Raw genomic sequence first — 24150 nt, 5'->3', positions numbered from 1 at the left:
TGGTTAAGACTAGGGCAAATCAGACCAAAGGGTAAAGGTTGAAACTGACTGCGTATTAAAACTTCAACTTCCATCTGAGACCAAGGGAAGAAATGTTTACTTGGTGGAGGATCTATATTTTCTAAACAATATTACTTCTACAGCAATTTTGTTCAAACACCAAAATTACATGGAACTTTGATTAGGAAGTGAGATATGGTAGGTCTGTATAGGTTAGAGCAAAATAGCAACACATCCCAAAGTAATTTGGGCAGAGACTAAAAATACATATTTGGGCCCCTCCCTTAGGAGCTGGGGGAGGATGTGATGTGTTGGACTTCCTCACCTGGATTGTTGCTGATGTTCTCACAAACATTGGGGACTCATGGCTTGACATGCTGAGCCCTCTGCCTTGGGGCTGGCCACTATGAAGCTTGTTACTGCAAAGGAGAGGCTAAACCTGCTTATAATTGTGCCTGAGAGTCTCCCCTGAGTGCCTCTTTGTTGCTCAGATGCGGTCCTCTCTCTCTAACTAAGCAACCTTGGTGGGTGATCTCACTGCCCTCCCCTCTACGTGGGATCTGACTCCCAGGGGTGTAAATCTCCCTGGCAACACAGAATATGACTCCTGGGGATGAATCCGGACCCGGCGTCGTGCGATTGAGAACATCTTCTTGACCAAAAGGGGGATACGAAACGAAAAGAAATAAAGCTTCAGTGGCTGAGAGATTTCAAAAGGAGTCGAGAGGTCACTCTGATGGACATTCTTACACACTATATAGATAACACTTTTTAGGTTTTAATACATTGGAATAGCTAGAAGTAAATACCTGAAACTGCCAAACTCCAACCCAGTAGCCTTGACTCTTGAAGACAATCGTATAACAATGTAGCTTACAAGGGGTGACAATGCGATTGTGAAAACCCTGTGGATTGCACTCCCCTTATCCAGTGTATGGATGGATGAGTACAAAAATGGGGACAAAAAACCTAAATTAAAAATAGGGTGGGATGGAGGGGGTGTTCTTTTTTTATTTTTATTTTTTATTCTGATTCTGATTCTTTCTGGTGTAAGGAGAATGTTCAAAAATAGATTGGAGTGATGAATGCACAACTATATGATGGTACTGTGAACAGCTGATTGTACACCATGGATGATGGTATGGTATGTGAATTTATCTCAATAAAACTGAATTTAAAAAAATTAAAAAAAAAGGGTGAAGGATAATGTATAAGTTATCAATTTATTATTTCTCAGTTCAAATCCACACTTGCATGCTCTATAATAAGGGAGCTGAACTCGATAAATATTTCTTTCTTGCCAGCCAACCCAATGTTAGGCTTTCAAGGTAGAGGGCACTAGAATTACACTGGAAGAGGAAGGGGTTTCTGTTCCTGGTTCCAGTGTGCCCACCTTGGTGGGTACTTGCAGCGTGCTTATTCTGTTTCCCAGCAGTGCTACCTTCCCACAGACAGCTTCTCCTGGGATCACATTAAAGTTACTGTCAATAATATATACCACTGGCAACATTTAAACTAATTTCATAAAGTGAGAAACTGAACAATATAATTTACACCATAAATACTGTTAACTTCTTTCAATTTAAAAAACAAAGCTGTAAGGATCTTTAAACCTGAATACATTTCTTAGCTCTTGAACAGTATTACTGTAAAGTTAATTAAAGGTTTTCTCCTTCAAAACCTTTTATTATGATCCTTTCAGGCATTCACATTGCATTCTCATCCTTTTTTCATGTTTTAGATGCTCGTAGCAATCTCTTGCATTTTAAATGGAAAATAGGCTTTAAATCATAAGACCTTTTGTCCTAAACCTTCCAAGTTTAATATTTTGGTGGATCTAGGCAATGCAGAATTGAACATGTTTAAGAAAAAAGTTCTCTCTAGGTACTTGGCTAGACAAAAAATGTTCTATAAAATCTGTACACATTTGGAAATAAACCTGTGCCAAAAATGGAATATACACCATTGAAACAGACATTTGAATTTCATATGTGAATTATAGCTCAGTGAGATCAATTCAGTATTGATTATAGTCATTTTATCAGATTATGAAAATCAAAACATATGTATTAACATAGCTGGAACTTTTAGAATCAACAGTGTCCATCAAGCCCGTCTAACGTAACTTCTCTCTTTATCTTTTCTTTCTACTCTAAAAGTTTTCCATGGTTTTTAACTGTGGTTTCCAAACTTGGCCTATTAACAGAATCACTTGAGGAATTACATTAAAAGATGAATTTTCAGATTCCTTGCTATACACATAATAAGTCAAGGTCTCTGGAGATAGGGTCCAGAATTCTGTATTTTTAAAAGAGCTCTCTAAGTTACTATTGAAAAGCAAAACTCTCAAAAGGGACTAACGATTCTCAACCAGTTTAAATCACTGATCTCCAAATCTGATCACGTACCAAAGAGTAAAAATATTTTGAGCACATCCTCATATACACATACTTTATAAATTATACACACATTACTATTTTTAAATGTTTTATATGTTATAAAACATACAAAAATAGAAAATCTGAAAGGGCACAATAAAAGTATATAAATTCAAATCTTTTCATTATATAGCACAATGCATTGTTTGCATATACCATTTTAGACACAATTAATGTATATTACTGAGGATCTTTGCATCGTTAATTCCAGCACCATCCTCTTCTGACCTCTAGACCTATATATTTACCTGCCTACTGGATGCTTCCACCTGGTTGTGCAACAGGTGCTTTAAATGCAATATATCAAAATGCACTATTATTCAGTTTCCTTCTGCCACCCCAACCAGGTGACATGGGGTTGGATGATAAAACCTGTTCTCTCTTGACAATCCACCCAAGTAAAAAACACTGCAGATAACCTGGACTACCCCTCTTCTTAATTATATTGCATTTATACCGTATATTCTACTCCCTTAACATCTTTCTGTACCTCTCCAACAACCATTCAAAGAGTGCCTGACCAAGATCTTCATTATCTCTCACTTAGAATCATGTGGTGATTCCAACACTCCCTAAATAGTCTCCCTGATTATGGTCTCACTTTTCCAGCTTTCCATCTATCTTCCAAGCTGCTGCCAGAGTCTCTAAAACTGCAAATCTGATGATCAAGTTATTTCCCTATTTTATGCCGTTCAACATTTCTTTCTTACAGGATAAACTCCAAATTTTGAGTAAGAAAAAGGCCTGCACTGACCTAGTTTCTGCCTACCTACCAGTTTCCTTTTTCTACTCTCTCCACCTTATTCCCAATGCTCCTGCCAAACAGAACTTCTAGTCCTCTGAATACATTATCCTCCTTCATGACATCATGCCTTTAAGCCTGCAATCCTCTCGGCCGATAAGGCTCGTCTTTAAGAACCAGCTCAAGCTAAAGTTCTCTGGGAAGTTTTCTGTAAAGTCTAGGTAGAGGAGATTATTCCCTTCTTTTACCTAGTAGACATGTGGTAAATATTTGACAAATAAAAGTAATATGTGCTGTTCTAAGTTTTTTTTAAAAAGTATTGAAAGAAAAAAAAATTATTACCAAAGAGAATCACAAAGTTTAGGAATACGGTAAACAAATGTTCCACTGTCAAAACAGTTACTCTCAGGAGGATTAACTAGATATAATTGGGTCAAAATTGAAAGAAAAATTAAAATCTTAGAAAAAAAGAGGGATACGGCAGAAAGGGGAAAAGAAAAATTTGTGTAGGCAAACTTCAGAATACTAACAAGCACAGAAGCAAGAACTTGAATACATGCAAAAGGGTGCTGAGGAAAAAAATTTAAGAAAGTCCTAGGACTAATCACAAGAAGCTTATTTGAGAAATATATTTCATTTTGCTCAATCTCAGAGGCAATACTAAGAATTAAGTCCCCATAGTGAGATACTTCATTGTGTTTTCCAGAACCCTCAGGAGGCAATTAAGCAGGTTTAAGACGAACACATGGAGACATATATATAGCATGTACGTATGAATGTAAGTATACATACGGTCATAAAGTTTAGGTGGAAATAATTTTGGTAGAACCACAGCTTCCCACCCCCTTTCACAAATAAGACAGGCCCTCCATACAATTTTCAATTTCCAGAAGCTACGTTTGTAGTGCAAGAGTTAATATACCAGCCTGGTTTATATATAATATAGTTAATACTTATTGAGTCAGATACTGTGTAAGTGCTCTACATATATGTATTTCAACTGAATCTTCATAACAACCCTGTGAAGCAGGATTAACCTCACTACAAAGGAAAAACTTGGCCACAGAGACATTATAAATTGCCCAAAGTCATACAACTATGGTAAACCAGGGATTCAAACTAAAGAAATTTGATAACAAAGATCTATTCTTTGAACTCAGTCAGCTTTTATTGCCAATACTGGATAAGGAATGGCTGCCTCAAATCCCTGGACTAGATTCAAGATGATTTCAAACTAGATCTTGCACTAGGTGCCATCCCTACCAATGCTGGTACACTACATGCCAATGAGGAAGAATACGTCAAAGTTTTCATGCTGAGGTCTCCTTCACTGTAAGAGGACCTGTGGGCTACTTCTTTCTTGCCAACATGGCCGAAAAGTAAGACCACCTCGGGCTCTGCCTCAATTGGAAACTGAGCAGTTATTTAGAAAGCTGTCAAGTTTTCTATTGTATTAAAATTTCCAGTAGGTGGTAGATTTTTAAATGAACTTTTGGTGTGGAGACAGCACTGCCCACATGTGGTGACAGGGTCTGCAAAGAAAAAAGTAGATGCTCAAGAATTTAGAATGATTTTGTAAGGAAGAATTCCTCCTTTTCCATGGGTAGTAGGTTCATAAGAACATGACTGATACACTCCTCTGGGGTCCAAGTTGGGAAGACTCAGGATAGCAACATTCCTTTTGAGATCTGAAAGACCAGGTTAAGATATTCTTCTTACAAGAGAAGGCAACCCTTAAAGGGTTCTAGGGCTCTGCCTAATCAAGAGTCGATTACCAAGATAGCCTGCCAAGAAAATGCCATGCCAGGAAAGAGACTGCAAATCAAAACAGGAATGCTGAAAGCCAAGAACATCAGGCAGGTTGTATATTTGGAAAAACAAAGACAGGAAGATGGAGTAACAATAAGAGCTAATAGTTACATAGAACTTATTATGCATCAGGGGATGTTTTAAGATCTTTAAATATTTTAATTTATTCCTTACAAGAATCCTAAGATGTAGGAACTATTAGCCACATTTTATAGAAGAAGAAAATGAGGAACAGAAATTTAAGTGCCCCAAGGTCACATAGCTACTGTATGTCAGAGCTGGGATTTGGGCCCAGGCAGTCTGGCTCCAGTGGTCATTCACATTCTTAACTACTACATGATGGTGCCTCTCTAGAGAAACCAGTAAGAGTTGAAATGGAGGTGGCAGTTGATTTGAAAACAAAGTTGTAAACCAGGTATACCTTTTACATGTGACCTAGCAGGATTCTGTCATTTATGGAATCAGAATTCCAAACAATTTAATTCAGCATTCCAGGATTAGGGGCATTCACCAAACACAAGGGACAGTTATACATTTCTTCCCCCCACCAAAAAAAAGAAAAGTATAATATATATCGTAGTTTATAAAAATAGTGTACCAGGCTAAACAGTAAATAGGTTAAAGAACCTATTTTTTTTTTCTAGTGAAAGGCAAAGAACAGAAACTGAGAAAGTGAATTAATTTAAAATAATAGTAATAATAGTTGGCTGTACTCATGAAAATATTGAGCAAAGGCAAGTATCTTTTCATAAGCTTTACAGACAATTACACCAGCCTCATATAGTGCTAACCACATGGTAAGGATTCAATACAGCAGTGGATAGACAGCATGGAATTGTGAGTGCAATTGAAAGTGCCTGAGCAGCAATACTCGTTTTTTCTCAGTTTGAGTGGCGCTCAACAATCTGTTTGATTACTTTGAGTGGTCTCTTCCCACTTTAAAATATCTTATTTTTCCAATGATTTTCTTCTGATTCACAGCAAAGAATTTGTTTTCCAGAGCCTAAACAAACTTGGGAGTACATAATGTTAAAATGCCAGTTCTACTGAAGGCCTAGGTGGGTGAATCAATTGGACAGAGACACCCTGGGCCTCCTGGAAGCAAGTCAATAGAATAAGAAGAATATAATGGGTTCAGTGAATAATACTAACTGAAAGTTGATCATCTGTAAAGGCAGTAAATTACAAGGTGGAATTACATTTAGTTATGTCTGCATCAGGGCTCAGAATTAATTCCAAACTCTGTTCCCTGAGTGTTTTGTGGCACATAATTTAGGAATCTTATGTTTTAGCATAGTTCATTCAGTTCTTTGTGTCATATAATGTGTCCTAAGGGTTATCCTGCATCAATGTTCAGAATGAAAGCCCAATTAGAAGAGGCCAAAGGGGGAGTTAGTAACAGATTTCCATTTATAAAGCTAAAATTATATTCTGGTAAATAAAGGCTTATCTCTCAACTCTTTGGAAAAGCCATCCATTCCATCTATCCATTTCCAGTTATCTGATGTCTTGGGATACAGAAGTACCAATAATGATGTAATTTCCAAAGGCTGGCCTGGCCCCTAGCAGGCAATCAACAGAGTTTATGTGAATATACAACAGCAATGATTATAAAGATTATCTAGATATAGTTTAATGAAACAAAACATTAGAACAAACATTAATGACTATAATTTATTCTGTTGTATGGCAATCTGATAAAATTGAAAAGTAGTACATAAAATTTATTAGAATTACTTTTATACAAACACATAAATGTTTCTGCTGCTTTTCTTTAGTTCCCTGGCATAGGTAAATCCTACTTTTCACCACCTTGAATTTCACCTGTCCCCTAATCCAGTGGTATCAAAAAAGTATCAAGATCATGCTTTTCATTCCATTAATCCTTATCTGTCAATGATCTAACATGTTTTTGGGCGCAATTACCCTTTGCCAATGTAGACTCAAGTGAGGAGAGTTTTAGATTATGTAATAGCTATAAAAAAATCATGTTTTTTCCTTGTTCCACTTTTTAATTGAGCTTTAGGAATGTACTGTGTTAAAAAGGAAGGTACTGCCTATACCTATACTCTTTATCGGTGTTGACAGGTTTTCTTGATAAGTGCACAGTGTAAACTCCATCACACCCATGAAAAGATAAAGGTCTTAGATTTCCTAACAATCAGAGATTCCAAGTATTACCTACACCTCCCCATCTCTTCTGTCAACAATCTTCATCTTAGGCTTCCTGTGAATACATTCCCCATTTCCCTCTCTCCTTCTCCCTCAACTCTCCACAATTCTCAGAGGATTCCTTGACCCGGAACATGTAGCTTCCTCTGGTTCTCTACAGAAAACAATCAGCCCCGGGTTCCAGATGTCAAAGGCTGCAGCAAATAAGAAACTACAGATTATGACATGGGAATAAAAGACCCAGGAAATAAAATTAGAAACCGGGAAGAGTACAAAAGGTCTCTTTTACAATAAAATAGCAAAGGAAAGAAAAAAACAGTTGACAAACGAAAGAAAACATCAAAAATTACCATGAATATTTATATATTTATATAATCACTTGCACAAACACGTATTATGACATTTGAGCCATTTATAAATATGGTGGCCAAATAACTGATATTAGGTCAGTTGTTACACTAATAAATACAATGCCAAGGGAAAAAGGAGTCCTGAGTGCCTTGGTCAGGTAGTGTGCCAAGTCCATACATGTCACTATTCATTCATAGCCTTGTGCTATTTCAGTAGGTCACTGAAAAATGCAGTCTAAAGCAGACTTAAACTGGGATAGGGTGGGTTTCCAAAAGCCCTAAGCAGTCAGGGCTATAATGCAGGCCCATGCTGCTTTCCAGTCTGGGCTGGTGGAGGATAATCCAGTTAAATAAGTAAGAAATCAAAGTCTGCAATACTTTTTCAGGGTCAGACATGTCAATATTGGCCTCTAACCCCTATAGTCCTGCTTTAATTGGAGGCAAAAACTGATTAAGAGAGAGTGCCTTCTATTTCCTTGGACTCCATTACTTTCCTATAAAGCTCGTGCTTTATAAAGGACTGGTATTAACCCTTGAATGAAAAAGACATAAAAGAGATAGCTATACCCATGCCAAATTAATAAACATAATATAACTTAGGTATTTGTGGAAAAAGATCTAATTTTTCTACCTCATTTTATTGGACTACTATTTTTACTTCATTCTAATGTAACATGAAGTTTACTTCTAAAGTGTTTGAAACTGAAAATGGTTTGGAATTATAATAATGCAAGTCAGCCTCAAATGTACACAAGAAGGAGAAAAAAAAAAGGAAGTTGTGGCTTATAACTAATGATTGCTTCTGGAAACTATACATTCACAGAAAAATTTGGTAAATTAAAGAACTTTATGAAGCCCATGAATGGAAATTACATACTCCCTATTGCTATGAGACTAGTTTCTACACTCATTTCTCTAGAATGTTCCACGTCTTCTCATCAGATACACTAAATGCTTTCACCATTTTCTTGCCAATCCTTTACAAACAAACTCTCATCTCTGATGAGGTACAGGTCAATAATAACAAACCCTGGACACTTAATTTTTCACTGGTCCACCTTATTAACCTTCACATGAGCTTCTACAAATAAGGCATATAGTTTTTGAGATCTACATACATACAGTTAACACTTATCTAGCACTCACGATGTGCCAATCACTGCTCGAAGTACTTTATATACAATAATCTTCAAAATAAGTCTATGAGGTTGGTATAAACAGCTTAGGAAGAACACTGGGAACAAAGGAGTTCACTTAGACATTACTCAGTAATGATCAGTTTTGATCTCTACATGCAGCCAGAAGACTATCTAAACATATAACAAAGCAAAAATGAATTTCCTATAATTAATAGCTTTTACATATGTGATATTCACTTCCTATACACAGAAGACAAAATTTGTACCCTTTCTGTTCAAACTGTATCTGCTAGTAGGATATCCAGAAGTTAAAAAAGAAAAGTAAAATAGGGGTAAGGTCAAAAACTGTAAATATTGTTAAGGATCCTTGTATTTGAAGAGGAGCTGCAGAGACCATACTGGGACTGAACCCTCCTGAGAGAGTGTGAAAACTTACATAATACACATAGACTAGAAGAACCAATTAAAACAAAGTTACATGGGATTTTGTGAGAAACGGTAAATTATGGGACACCACAAGAAGCACTACTGTTTTCACTGTAACTTTTTTATGAGGGCACTGGACACCCACTGGATTGTACACTGCATAAAACTGTTAAAAAATGTTAAAATGGAGTCAAAACAGGTGCTGCTGTTATGTTGGTTAACAAAAATCAGTTGGCCTTTTGGCTATCTGCTTCAGGAAAAAAGATTCAAGAAGACTAAGTTCATATTTCCTTTCAAAGGGCCTCACCATTTCTCACTTGATTGATGACACTAGCATGCTAATGATATCTAATGATATCCTGTTTCCAATCCTTCAATCTAACCTCTCCATGGTCACCAATCACTTAATACAGAAAATTCGATTGTTTTACTCAGGATAGAGACCAAACTCCCCACTCTTGCCCCATTCCAGCTACTCTCTCAAATGAGCCATTCATTAAGTGATCTCCATCTTGTCCCAGATCAAATGTCAGGTCTCATGAGCTTCCTTCCCTCTCTGTCGTTGTCACGTCCCAAACCCACTCTGGAGTGCCTTGGCCTCTGCAGGTGCAGCCCCATTTCCTCAAAATTGCTATGAATTTTTATGTGTCTGTGTCCTTGCTGATGTTTCTCCTTCTGGCAGGAATACCTTTCCCTCCACCTCCCTCTTCCTTATTAAATTCTTCCTTTTGGATTCGGCCTCATATCTTTTGGGAAGTTTTGCTGATATCCTCCTCACACTTGGATGGGTCAGAGGCTCATTGGACACCGCACTTTATTCCCCCATTAGACTATAAATTGCTTTACCATTTTTTAGCTGAGTGACCTTGGACAAGTTCATTAATTTTATTAAGTCCATTTCTTCATATATGCTAGTATTAATTTGATATCACTGAAATAATCAGTGTGAAAATTATTTTATAAACAACAGTGAAGCACCACACAAGCATTAACAATTTTATCATAAACTAAAAGAGTACACAGTATTCTAGTTGAATCTACTTCAGTTATTCAAAGGATAAGATTCATCTTTTGGTTTCCAGTCTTCTCTCCAAGAATGCCCTGTATTTATCCAACTTTTGGGCTCCACTAAGTCTTTATGCTTCTATCTTCAGGAAAAAAACTCTATAATGATGTTCAGGTCATTTGAAGAAAAGATTAAGTGGAAAGCTCCTGAAGGGTAAGGATTTTCCGTTTTTCTACTATTGCCTTCATAGGCATTTCATATATAAATATGAAAGAAATGAATGAACGAATACAAACATACTTTACCCTTAGTGAGCTTATAATCAAAAGGAGTGATGTGACAGATGACACCTAACTCTGACCTTATAACAATGACGAAAAATGCCTTCGGTGTCATCTTAAAGTGTAGTAAGAAATTAAACTTCCTGCTATGTCTATTTTACTTGGTGATTTAGCACATGCTGTAATTGCTATCTTAGTGATTCATGCTTAACATACAAATTTTTAATGTTATCAGAATCACTGAAGAAATTCCATACCTACTGAATATCTACTGCGCTAGCCCCCCCCCATGAGAGTTCAAAGATAAGGTGATGGACTCTGCCCATAAGACACTAAACATATGGAAAGGAAGCTAAGATCAATATGCATAATAAGAATATTTTAAGATGCATGGAGGATCTAAGGCTAGTGACAATCAGTGAAGACATGATTTAAAGCACCGGGCTTGTGAGAATTAAAACTAGACATTACAAATTATTGGTGGCCAAACAGCTTCTATTTATCTGCTATATATTACACAGATAACATTTGCTACATGCAGCGGCAGATACTTCTGATGGCTTTCTCTTTCATTATAAACCTAATTGTGGTGCTGTCTTATGAAGAAGGAGCAATTGTTAACACACAGTTCCAAGCCCTTTATATATATTATCTCACTTGGTCTCCATAACAACTCCGTGAGGTATGTACAATTATCCCTGATTTGAAGAAGAGGAAACCGAGGCACAGGCCTTGTAATTTTTCAAGATTAAGAGGCAAAACTAAAAATATAAAAACAAACACTTAAGAGACAGAGAATGAGCGGGCCCACTTGCGGAAATTCCGCTCCTTCACCCGATCGCACCCGGTGGGAAGAACCTACCTCCCTACCTTTCCCGCCCAAGATTTTCTATTCCTAAATCCATAGCTGAACTGTTTATTCTCACGTAGATCCTCTCACGTCTTCCCACTCCAGAGCACACGCTGCTATTTCACAATTTAGGTATACGAGACCGAATCAGATCCCCAGGTGGACAACCCTCTTGTAGGATCTTAAAGTAAACATTTCGGGCTGGGAATCCGTCCTGGATCACCTCCAAGGGATGGCAGCAGTACCCAGGTCACCGAGAGGCGCTACCCCATCAGAATCCTCTCCTCTTGACACTAGACAGCTTGGGTTTTGCCTGCCCATATACCCTTCACCTGTTGGCCCTCCCAGCCCGAGCTCCATCCTTCCCCCTAAACGCCAGGCCTCACGCACCGCCCTCTTGGCGACGGTCAAGTCCCAAACTCTCTGCAGATGCCATCCCGCCCAAACCCCCGCCTGTTTTTCGCGAGGGGCCTCCGCAAGTCCTTCCCCGAAAGGCTACTCACGGTTCCAGTACACTGGGTAGCACTCTCCTTGGGTCACATCCACCTCGTAGAGTCCGCCCCGCACGCACACCGGTTGGATGTTCACCAGCTCCTCCACCTCGGGCTCGTTTCCCGCCATACGGGGGCAGAAGCCGCAAGCGTGGTCCTCATCTTCGTCCTCCATGGAGCTGGAGGCCGGGCCGCACACATAGTCGCCGTCCGGGTCCTCGGCCTGGGACCGGACACCCGTGGCCTGCAACAGGGTTCGGAAGGCGAGCTCGATGCGGAGCGAGTCGTAGCCGATGAAGGGCTTCCAGGTCTTCTTGTCCTCCTTGTAGAACCAGCGCACCTCCTCCGGGCCGAGCTCCGTCACCACCTCGTAGCGGTGCCGGGCGGCCGGACCGCCAGGCCGACTGCGCTTCCTCTCTCCTGGTCTCCCTCCTGCAGCCCCACCGCCCACGGAGTTCAACCCGACCAGTGCCGGCTGTTGCTGCTGCGGGTGCAGCGACGAGGAGCTGCCGCCGCCGCCGCTCTCACCCTCGCTATAGAAGCGCAGCGAGGAGCCCGACTCGGCAGAGCTGAAGTCATAGTTCTCGTCACTGAGGCAGGAGTCCAGCGCCAGGTGGTGACTGTGGTCTTCCGCGCCCGGCGCTAAGAGCAGCCCGGGCTCCCCGGGCAGCAGGGCCAGGGGCACCTCGCCGTCCTCCAGGTCCCCACCGGGCAGGTGCTCCAAGCAGGAGACGCTGCCGCTGAACGCTGGGTCCGCATCCGAACCCAGCTCCCAGGCGCCGCCGCCGCCGGGGCCGTTGTGCTCTGAGCTCCGCGGGGACCTGCGGCCCGGGTAATTCATGATGTGGAGACGCCGCCGGCTGCCCGGCTCCTCATCGAGCCGGGGCCCCCAGTGCATCCGCCACACATTAAGCGCCGCCGCCTTCCCCACCGGGAGTTTTTAATCTCAATCCGGAACGGTTTTACGGCGGCAGCAGCGCCGGCGGCAGCGGCGACTCCGCCCCGCCCCCGCCCCCGCCCCCTCTCCCAAACCCGCCGCAGTCGCAGACGCGTTCTACCCCCCGCCCCATTGTCACGCAGCCCGACGTAGGTAGTGCTTGGACCGCCAGCCCCGCCCCGCCAGCCGCGCGCGCGCCGCCTCGGAAGCTCCTCCTTTGTCGACCTTGCGCGCGGCCGCGCTCCTGCCCCTCCGGCTGCTGCTGCGGGGTCAGCCTAGCTCATCCGCCATCTTTCAACTTTCTCGACTGCTTCCCGTTCTCCCTCTCTTCTTCCTGAGGGGATGCCTTGGCCTCCGCCCCTTGGGGTTCAGAGTCAGATATAGAGAGGCTTTACCCCACTCAGTCTTAAAGTCTGGGTCATGATCGCAAAGGCTGTACGTGGAGGGGGTCCGGAAGTTGGCATTGCTTTTGTGACCTTAGCCCCACCTGCAGCCTCTGCTGGGCCTTCTCAGTCACCTGATTCTGTTTCCCTCCAGAACTGTTGACCCAGTCTGGGGCACTGCACCCCTACACCTGCCTATTTCTCACCTCAGCGTTACCACTCCTACTCAGAAACCCAAGTCTAAACTTCATATTCCACTGCTAAGCCTCCTTTCAAATACCACTTGATATTGTTATCTTTCAATACCTATTTCCTCAACTGCACTGGAATGTTCTTGATGGAGACCAGAGCACAATTCAATACATCTATCTCAGCCTCTCCCACACAGTGGAGTGCACCGTCAATGTTTGTTGAGTATAATGATGGCAGGTCCAGCCTGGTGTGGCGTGAAAGGTCGAAAAAATTCGGTTCTAGACCTACTTTTACTAGCTACCACTGGCAAGTCACTTTATCTCCCTGATCTTTTTGGTTTCCTCATCTGTAAAATGAAGTGATTACTGGACCAGATGATCTCTAAAGTCCCTTCCAGCAATGAAATTTTATGGCCTTTATCATTTTTTAGGGTTCTTTATGCATCTCTGATTCTAAAACTCACTTTCTGGAATCAGTTCTAAAGCTAACACTCGCACATGGTTCTTTTATACTTAAAAAAAATATTCTGCTTTATAAGCCCATAAACCTATGTTAAGAATCCAGAGAAAAACAATTTCCAACCTCAGTGTTCTCAAAATTAGACATTCTTACAGTTTCTTTTATTCCCTTTGTGGTGGAATCAGGTTGGTAAGGCATCTACTCTTGTTCCTGATAAGTAACCTGTCAGCGGTCATCTTTCTGAGGCATTAATTAAAGCAGGACTGTCTCTAGCTTGTACAGTGCCTTTGTACAAATTATAAAAAAGGAATTGAGTCTTGTGGGCAGATACAGACCTATGTTGGGGTTCATGGCTTAATGAGTGGAGTAGGGGAAGATTTGAGCCCCAATTTGTCTTTTTGGCTAAATAATCTTGTCCCATGAAAATCTGCCCATTTACAATGCAGCTCTGACTCAAAGCCTCTGAGATCAGAGCCCTCTTTCCCATTCATATTGCTTTCTGATACCTGCTTATCAATTTCTCCTCCAAACTTTCTACTGACAGTGTGCAGAAAATAAAACTAGGTATGATCTTGTTTTCCTTACTACCCATGAAAGCATTCATTAGACAATGTTTTGATGGCCATTTATGTGCCAGGCAGCTATGTGCTAGATTCTGACACAACAGAGAATGGAAGAGACTCAATTCCTTCTTGAAGGAACTCCCAGTCTAGTGGAGGATCCAGACAAGTAAACAGATACGTTACAGTACAGTGTGAAAAGTACTATAAAGGGATTAAAGATAAAGGATATCCCAACATTTAAAATTTCTCCCTTTAAATTTCTTGATGGAACATAGCCTAACTATAACACTATCTAGTCAGATTATTTTAGTCAAATTTTAACTCTTCAGGACAGTGCAATTCCCATTAATGAATATTATCCTCTGAAAGAAAATTACTTCTGGCCATTTATTGAATGAATGCTTCTATTGTTTTAACGTGTTTTTTTAGTTATATTGAGAAAATTATCCTCTTGTGATCCATTAGGGAAAGTCACATTCTTTAACAATTCTCCTTGTTATTTTGGCCTAGAATTTTGAGGGGAGATGTCAATCAGTATTTGCGGGAATTGGGATCACTTCTGCCCCTTGGAAGTGAGCTGGGATTAGAAGGACAGAACCATGTGGTGGGCCTCAGGCTGACAGTGAATAAAAGATATTTGGAAGGATAATATCTAATTTCATGTGACTGCATTTGTTTATTTCCTTTTTGTTCCCTAGCCATATCAAGGCAAATGCCATGAAGCTTCTCTCCTGAACGTTCTTTTCTGTCTAAAAAGTTATCCTTTATCTGATACTTCCTGCTACTACTCTGTCCCTTTTACTTTCTAGAGTATCTGTTCATGTCATATGATCCTGACAAGAGGTGAATGGCAGGTACCACCATCCCAGTCCCCACCTGTCAGGTGGCTCCTCACCACTCTGTATCTTTAGTGTGTTGGACTGACCGAGTAGTATCGGAACTTACATGATCTGCACAAAACATTCTGTTGTAATTTCCCAAGACAAAGCCTCTTTTATATAAGGTTATTCAGTATGATTGATTCAGATTCCTGGCATTTGTGGGCCTGTGTTGCTGCAAGAACTAGATGGATATGGAACCAAGCCTGAGGGAGTTCTTGTTGGTGGGGTAAAGTAAAAGAAGTAAAGCCAGCTGGCTTGTACTATGGAAGACTGCAGCAGCTCACCTGCACATCTCACCATCCACCTTTCCCCATAAGGCACATGGCAGGGGCTGTCAGGCAACAAGAGCCATCTTCCCCTCCCCACCTCTTATGAGTTATGTGGTACAATTTTGTGGCACCTTTCACTTTTCTTCTCCCTTAGCTTACCCTGTTGTTCATTTTAACCTCTTTTTAGCTCTATAAAAATATTAGAGGGTTGCCTTATGCCATGTATATATTCTGAGCCGATATCCACATTCTCACGTGAAATGACTTCAAAGTATACAATGTAATATATATATGTTTAGAATGAAAAAGAGGGGGTATATAACCATACCCCATCTTCTGTATCTCCTGTTTGATAAGCCATCCAATGCATTTAAATTTTTATTTTAGTTTTTATTTGTAGGGTTTCTATTTATCCAGCTTCTTAAAATGAGAGTGTTTTCTTTGGTGCACAGATTAAATGAAATGATAACCTAGACTGATGCAAGAGAATCAATGAACACATATTAGGTGCCTGCTAAATTTTAGGCACCGTGCTAGGCCCTACAGTGATGCATTCACAGTCTAGAGGTATCCTTAAATAAAAACCAGAATGTCAGCTTTTTAATTCCTATAAGGAATATAGTTGTAATGCTAGAATATGTGTCTCTACACCACAGGGTCATTCCTTTTAAATAGATCAATATAGGGAGCCAAATTACAATCAAAGGGTAGCTAGCTAAGCAAAAATAATATAGGAATGCATAGTGAATAAAGCCATTCATTCTTTTATGTATTCATTCACAAATATTTATTATCCAGTGCTATTTTGATGATAGTTTTGTTTTTAACAGAAATCACACTTAAAATGTAGAATTCTCAAATGTGTTAGCTTAAAGATGTAAGAGATCTGCCCACAAAACTGTACTTACCAAAACTCCATAAAAATATTTTGTATTCCATCTGGAAATAAAGGTAAATTGTATTGAAGAAATGAAAGAAAATGTGAATCAACAATATTGATATATGCTATATAGAGGTAGCTACAAAATTCTCTTCAACTTATGTGTATTAGAAAGAGAAGATTTGGCTATATCCCTGCCCTTTCACTATAGAAAAGTGAGTTAGGCAATAGCTATAGGCTGCTGTGAGAGCCCACAGTATGCATCCATTGTAGATATATTTGATGATTTTGTGATCCCAGATTTTTTCCTATCTCAACCCAGAAGTAAACTGAAAGTACATATTTGTTCACAATGCTTATAGCATGTAACTCATATGGATCTTCAACAAAAAGTAATTAATCATCAGACTATTATACTGAGAAAGACTTGGAAGCAGCATCTGGTATTTATGTATTTTATTATGATTTTCATATAACAAGTAATAAAGGAAAGGAAAAAGGAAGCTATGTTCCAATAGGGTTTTCCACCAGTAATACTTAGGGTAATTTGCTGAGTTTTTAAAGAACTAAACAGCAAATTGATCTCTTGTTTTTGAAACTGCTGCTTAAGAAAATGTTTATCCTTACATCATAAGTCAGCATTTCAATTTTAAGATGTCAGCATGAACAAAGTATGATTCTAGACTCACAAGTCCACAAATCCATTCCACAACTCTCCATTACCTTTTTGAGCCATACTAAATAGCCATTAGGGTAATATCATTAATAAATTACAAAGAACTGGTTGGAAAGAAAAGTTCTTTAGAAATTTAATATTTTTTGTGGAATAAGTTCCCACCCATTACTGATAGAAGTTTTTTTTCTTTTTAGAGAAGTTGTGTCTTTATGGAAAAATCATGCATAAAAAACAGTATTCCCATATGCCACCCTATCATTAATGACTTGCATTTTTGTGGAACATTTATTATAACTGACAAAAGCACATTTTTATAATTGTACTATTAACTGTAGTCCATGGTTTCACATAGGGTTCACTGTTTGTGTAGTGCAGTTCCATGGATTTTAAAAATTTTAATTCTGTTACTATATATACAACTTGACATTTCCCCTTTTAGCCACATTCAGATGCATATTTCAGTGTAGTTAATTACATTCATAATGTTGTATTATCATCCCCACCATCCATTCCCAAAACATTTCCATTGTTCCAAATAGGAATTCTGTGCATTTTAAGACTAACTTTCCATTCTCTCACCCCATCCTGTGCCCTGGTAACCTATATTCTAGACTCTGATTCATTGAATTTGCTTATTCTAATTAGTTCATATCAGTAAGAGCATACAGAATTTGTCCTTTTGTGTCTAGCTTATTTCACCCAACATGATGTCTTCAAGGTTCATCCATATTGTCACATGTATCAGATTTCATTCTTTTTTATGACTGAATAATATTCCATTGTGTATATATAACACATTTTGTTTATCAATTCATCATTTCATGGAAATTTGGATTTCTCCCATCTTTTGGCAACTGGGAATAATGCCGCTATGAACGTTGCTTTGCAAATATCTTTTCAAGTCCCTGCCTTCAATTTTTTGGGCTATATACTTTGTAGCGGGATTGCAGGTCATATGACAATTCTATATCTAACTTTCTGAGGAACCATCAAACTGTATTTCATAGCAGTTGCAACATTGTACATTGCAACCAGCAATGAATGAGTCTATTTTTCCACATGCTCTCCAATACTCGTTATTTTCCTTTCTTTTTAAAATAGCAGCCATTCTAATAGATGTGAAATGATATCTCATTGTGTTTTTGATTTGCATTTTCCCGATGGCTAATGATATAGAGCAGCTATTCATGTGATTTCTGACCATTTGTATATCTTTTTTGGAGACTTGTCTGTTCAAGTCTTTTGCCCATTTTTAAATTGAGTTTTTTGTCCTTTTGTTGCTAAATTGAAGGGTTTCTTTATATATACTGGATATTGAACTTTATTGGATATGTGGCTTCCAAATGTTTTCTCCCATTTTATAGGTCATCATTTTACTTTCTGTGCCTTTGATGCACAACAGTTCTTAATTTTGTTGGAGTTTCATTTATTTTTTTTTCTTCTGTGGCCATTGCCTAACACAGGGACCTCAAGATGCTTCCCTACATTTTCTTCTAGGAGTTTGATAGTTCTGGCTTTGGTATTTAAATCTTTGAGCCATTTGAGTTGATCTTTTTTTTATAAAGTGTGAGGTAGGGCCCCCCCCCACCCATTTTTTGCAAATGAAGATTTTCCCAGCACTATTTGTTGAAGGGATTATTCTTTCTGAATTGAGTGGTCTTTGCCACCTTGTCAAAAATTGGTTGACCATAGAAGTTAGGGTTGATTTCTGAACTCTCAATTTGATTCCATTGGTCTATATGTCTGCCTTGTGACAGTATCATGCTATTTTGATTACTATGGTTTTGTAATAAGTTTTAAGATCAGGAAGTGTGAGTCCTCCAATGTAATTCTTTTTCAAGATGGCTTTGGTGATTTTGGACCCCTTACCTTTACATATAAATTTGATGATTAGATTTTCCATTTCTGTGAAGAAGGTTGTTAGTCTTTTGATTGGAATTGTGTTGTGCTATAAATCACTTTTGGTACAATTGACATTGTGACAATGTTTAATCTTCCAAATCATGAACATGGAAGGACCTTCCATTCATTTAGGTCTTTGATTTCTTTGAGCAATATATTGTAGTTTTTTGGGTACAAGTCCTTTACAGCCTTGGTTAGATTTATTGTTAGATATTTGATTCTCTTATTTACTATTGTAAATGGCATTTTTTCTTGATTTCTTCTTCCAATTGTTCATTGCTTGTATATAGAAACTACTGATTTTTGCTGAAGTCATTTATTAGCTCCAGGAGCTTTGTTGTGGATTTTTCAGTATTTTCTCTATATAGGATCAGGTATATATAAGATCATGCAAATAGGGAAAGTTTTACTTCCTTTCCAGTTTGGATGCCTTTTATTTCCTTTTCTTGTAATAATTCCTCCTGCAAGAGCTTCTAGAGCAGTGTTGAATAACAGGGGTGACATTGGGCATCCTTGTCTTGTTCCCAATCTTAGAGGAAAAGCTTTCAGTCTTTCACTACTAAGTAGGATATTAGCTGTGGGTTTTTCATATATGCCCTTTATCATGTTAAGGAAGTTTCCTTCTATTCCTGGTGTTCTAAGTGTTATCATCAAGAAGGAGTTGTGGATTTTGCCAAATGCCTTTTATGCATCTATTGAGATGATTATGTGTTTTTTTCCTTCATTCTGTTAATGTGGTATATTATATTAATTGCTTTTCTTGTGTTCAACCACCATTGCATACCAGGGATAAATCACACTTGATCATGGTGTATAATTAATTCTTTTAATATGCTATTGGATTACAGTTGCTAATATTTTGTTGATGATTTTTGCATCTATATTCATAAGAAATATTGGTCTGCAGTTTTCTTTTCTTGTGGCATCTTTATCTGGCTTTGGTATGTAAGGGTGATGTTGCCCTCGTAGAACAAATTAAGAAGTATTCCCTCCTCTTCACTTTTTGGAAGAGTTTGAAAAGAATGGGAACTAAATCTTCTTGGAATGCTTGGTAAAATTCCCCTGTGACTTCATCTGGTCCTGGATATTCTTTATTGAGAGATTTTTGATTATTGATTCAATCTCTTTACTGGTAATTGGTTTGTTGAGATCTTCTATTTCTTCTTGAGTCATGTAGATAGTTTGTATGTTTCTAAGAGTTTGTCCATTTCATCTAGATTATCTAATTTACTGGCATACAGTTGTTCATAGTATCCTTTTATAATTGTTTTTATTTCTGTGCAGTCAGAAGTAATGTCCCCCTTCTCATTTCTGATTTTTTTTGTTGGTCTAGCTAAAGGTTTGTCAAATTTATTGATCTTCTCAAAGAACCAACTTTTAGTTTTGTTGATGCCCTCTGTTTTATTTTTTTTTTTTTCTATTTCATTTATCTCTGCTCTAATCTTTGTTATTGCCATCCTTCTGCTCCCTTTGGGTTTTGTTTGTGCCTCTCTTTATAGTTCATGCAGTTTTGAGGTTAGGTCTCTGATTTGAAGACTATTTTCTTTTTTACTGTGAGCATTTCTAGCTATAAATTGTCTCAGCACTGCTTCTGCTACACCCCATATGTTTTGGCATGTTGTATTTTCATTTTCATTTGCCTCAAGATATTTCCTAATTTAACTTTTGATTTCTTCTTTAACCCATTGGTTGTTATAAGAGTATGTTGTTTAATTTCCACATATTTATGAATTTTCCATTTCTCCCTCTGTTATTGATTTCTACCTTCATTCCATTGCCATCAGAGAAAAAACATTGTACAATTTCAATATTTTTGAATTTATTGAGACTAATTTTGTGACCTAATGTTTGGTCTGTCCTAAAGAATGATCTACGTGTGCTTGAGTAGAATATGTATTCTGTTGTTGGGTGAAGTGTTCTGTATGTGTCTGTTAGGTCTAGTTGGTTTAGAATCTTGCTCAAGTCTTTTATTTCCTTATTTATCTTCTAACTAGATGTTCTATCCATTATTGAAAGTGGTTTATTAAAGTTTTGTGCTATTAATGTAGAACTGTCAATTTCTACCTTCAAATCTGTTAGTATTTTCTTCATATATTTTATATACCTTCAAATCTGTTAGTATTTTCTTCATATATTTTATAATTATTATATTTCTTGTTGAATTGACCCCTTTATCATCATATAATGACTACCTTTGTCTCTCTTAACTGTTTTGGATTTAAGTCTATTTTATCTGATGTTACTGTAGATACCTTAGCTCTTTTGGTTACTACTTGCATGGTATATTTTTTTCATCCTTTCACTTTCATCCAACTTGTATCTTCGAATTTGAGGTGAGTTTCTTACAGAAAGCATGTAGTTGGGTCATGCTTTTTTATTCATTCTGCCAATCTCTGCTTTTTACCTGGAGAGTTTAATCCATTCATTTAAATAACTACTTATAATACAGGACTTTCTTCTTCCATCTTGCTATTTTTAGCCTTCAGAATTCTTATACTTTTTGTCCTTCAATTCTTCTGTTAATGCCACTTTTATATTTATTTGATTTTTTTGTTTTTTACCTTCTTGAGTGCCTTCTCTTTTCTATCTGGATATATTTTTCATCTATTTTCCTTGTGGTTCCTGTGGAGTTAAATTTTAATATCCTAAATATATAATGATCATATTTGATTTGATGCCAACTTGACTTCAATAGCACACATATACACTGTTCCTATACCCCCTCTACCCCACCAGTTTAATTTGTACTTGTTACAAATTATAAATGTGTGCATTGTATGTCCACAACCATACATTTATCATTACTTTTTATGCATTTGCATTTTAACACCTGTTGTAGTAAGAAATGGGGTTACATACAAAAAAAATACAGTACAATAAGACTGGTATTTATGATTAACCAAATAGCTCTTACTGTGAGTCTTTATTTCTTTATGCCACTTTGAACCACTGTGTAGTGTCCTTTCCTTTCAGTCTGAAGAACTCCCTTTAGCAAACCTTATAGTGTAGGTTCTAGTGGTGATGAACTCCCCTCATTTTTGGAAGAAAGCCTCTTCAGATATAAAATTCTTGTTTGGCAGTTGTTTTTTTAAGTCATTTTATTGAGATGTATTCACATGTCATACAATTCGTTCAATGTGTACAATCAATGACTTTTAGTATATTCAGAGTTGTGTGTTCATTGCCACAATCAATTTTAGAGCATTTTCATGACTCCAGAAAGAAAAACCCGATTCCCCTCAGCAACCTCTTTTTTTTTTTCTTATGTCTCAACTGTGTCCCTTTGAGCCTCCTCTCCTCCATCCTCAGATCCCATCCAGGATTATCCTTGGCATTTAATTGCGTCTATTTAGACTGTCTTTTTTTTTTTTTCCAATTGTGGAAACATATATACAGCCTAAATCTTCCCATTCCACCCCCTCCCTAGCATTTCATTAGTGGGATTAATCACATTTAGAATGTTGTAATGCTATCTCCTTCCCACCATCCATTACTAGAAATTTCCCTTCACCTCAAACAGCAACCCTACACTCATTTCTTAATTCCCCATTGCTCCTTCCCCCACTTCTCATAACCCATACTCTACTTTTCATCTCTATGATCATATTCTCTGATAATTTCTTTGTGTTTACTGTGGGGCTTAAAATTAACCTCTTAAATCCATAACAATCTTGTTTTTCTTTGATACCAACTTAAGTTGAATAGGACACGTAAACTATGTTCCTATACTCCTCCATTCCCCCACCTTTATATAGTTCTTGTCAAAAATTACATATTTTACATTGAGTCCAAAACCACTGATTTGCCATTAGAATTTGTGTATTTTATATCATGTAGGAAGAAAATAGTGGAGTTACAAATCAAAAATTATTGACTTCTATTTGTATTCCATTGTTGTCAGAGAATGTGCTTTGAATAATTCATTTTTTTTTTAAATTTACTGAGACTTGTTTTATGTCCCAGCATATGGTCAATTCTGGAGAAAGATCCATGATCACTAGAGAAAAATGTGTGTCCTGGTGATTTGGAATGTCAGGTTCTATATATGTCTGTTAAAATTCTCTATATCTCTCTCTCCTTTCTTTGTTTCTCTGTTGGTAGGGCTCCCTTTAGTATCTGAAGTAGGGCAGGTCTTTTATTGGCAAAATCTCTCAGCATTTGTTTGTCTGTGAAAAATTTAAGCTCTCCCTCAAATTTGAAGGAGAGTTTTGCTGGATAAAGTATTCTTGGTTGGAAATTTTTCTCTCTCAGAATCTTAAATATGTCATGCCACTGCCTTCTTGCCTCCATGGTGGCCGCCAAGTAGTCACTACTTAGTCTTATGTTGTTTCCTTTGTATGTGGTGAATTGTTTTTCTCTTGCTGCTTTCAGAACTTGCTCCTTCTGTTCAGTATTTGACAGTCTGATCAGAATATGTCTTGGAGTGGGTTTATTTGGATTTATTCTATTTGGAGTTCGCTGGGCATTTATGCTTTGTGTATTTATATTGTGTAGAAGGTTTGGGAAGTTTTCCCCAACAATTTCTTTGAATACTCTTTCTAGACCTTTACCCTTCTCTTCCCCTTCTGGGACACCAATGAGTATTAAATTTGGATGTTTTGTTTTATCTATCATATCCCTGAGATCCATTTTGATTTTTTAGATTTTTTTCTCCATTCTTTCTTTTGTTCTTTCATTTTTTGTTCTGTGGACCTCTAGGACACTGAGTCATTGCTCAACTTCCTCTAATCTTGTATTATGGGTATCCAGAGTCTTTTTAATTTGGCCAACAGTTTCTATAACTTCCATAAGATCTTCTATTTTTTTATTTACTCTTGCAATTTCTTCTTTATGCTCTTCTAGGGTCTTCTTTATGTCCTTTATATCCTGTGCCATGTTCTTCTTCATGTCCTTTATATCCCGTGCCATGTTCTTGTTCTTTGATTGTAGTCCTTTGATTAATTGCACCAAGTACTGTGTCTCTTCTGACATTTTGATTTGGGTGTTTGGGATTGGGTTCTCCATATCGTCTGGTTTTATCAAATGCTTTAAGATTTTCTGTTGTTTTTGGCCTCTTGGCATTTGCTTTGCTTGATAGCTGTGATCTTCCAGGACCTCTGCTGTGGGAAGGTTGTGCACTGTCCCTCAAGGGAAGCCCCAGGCCGCTGGGCTGTGCAGGGGCACTCCCAGCCTGATGCAAAGATGGCTGAATGGGGCATCTCTACCCCTCCCCCACCACTCTTTTTACACAGCTCCACCTTCCCAGCTCTGGGACAACCAGCTGTGTATGCACCCAAGGCCACTGTCCATGGCTGATATTGTGGT

At 38.3% G+C, this 24150-nt stretch overlaps 1 protein-coding gene across 8 annotated transcripts in view; it reads right to left on the bottom strand.

The window, feature by feature from the left end:
- The window catches only part of DDHD1 (DDHD domain containing 1), a 133656-nt gene extending 120955 nt beyond the window's left edge, over positions 1-12701 (bottom strand). For all 8 annotated transcript variants that reach the window (XM_037832682.1, XM_037832684.1, XM_037832685.1 and 5 more), the window contains exon 1: positions 11717-12701. In XM_037832682.1, the coding sequence (XP_037688610.1) occupies positions 11717-12602 (886 nt within the window). In that variant the 5' untranslated portion in view covers positions 12603-12701. The remainder of the gene's footprint in view (positions 1-11716) is intronic.
- Between the last annotated feature and the right edge of the window lie 11449 nt (positions 12702-24150).

Source organism: Choloepus didactylus, chromosome 4, assembly GCF_015220235.1.
Source record: "Choloepus didactylus isolate mChoDid1 chromosome 4, mChoDid1.pri, whole genome shotgun sequence".
Lineage (NCBI taxonomy): Eukaryota > Metazoa > Chordata > Mammalia > Pilosa > Megalonychidae > Choloepus > Choloepus didactylus.
This window is presented reverse-complemented; position numbering and strand designations above follow the sequence as displayed.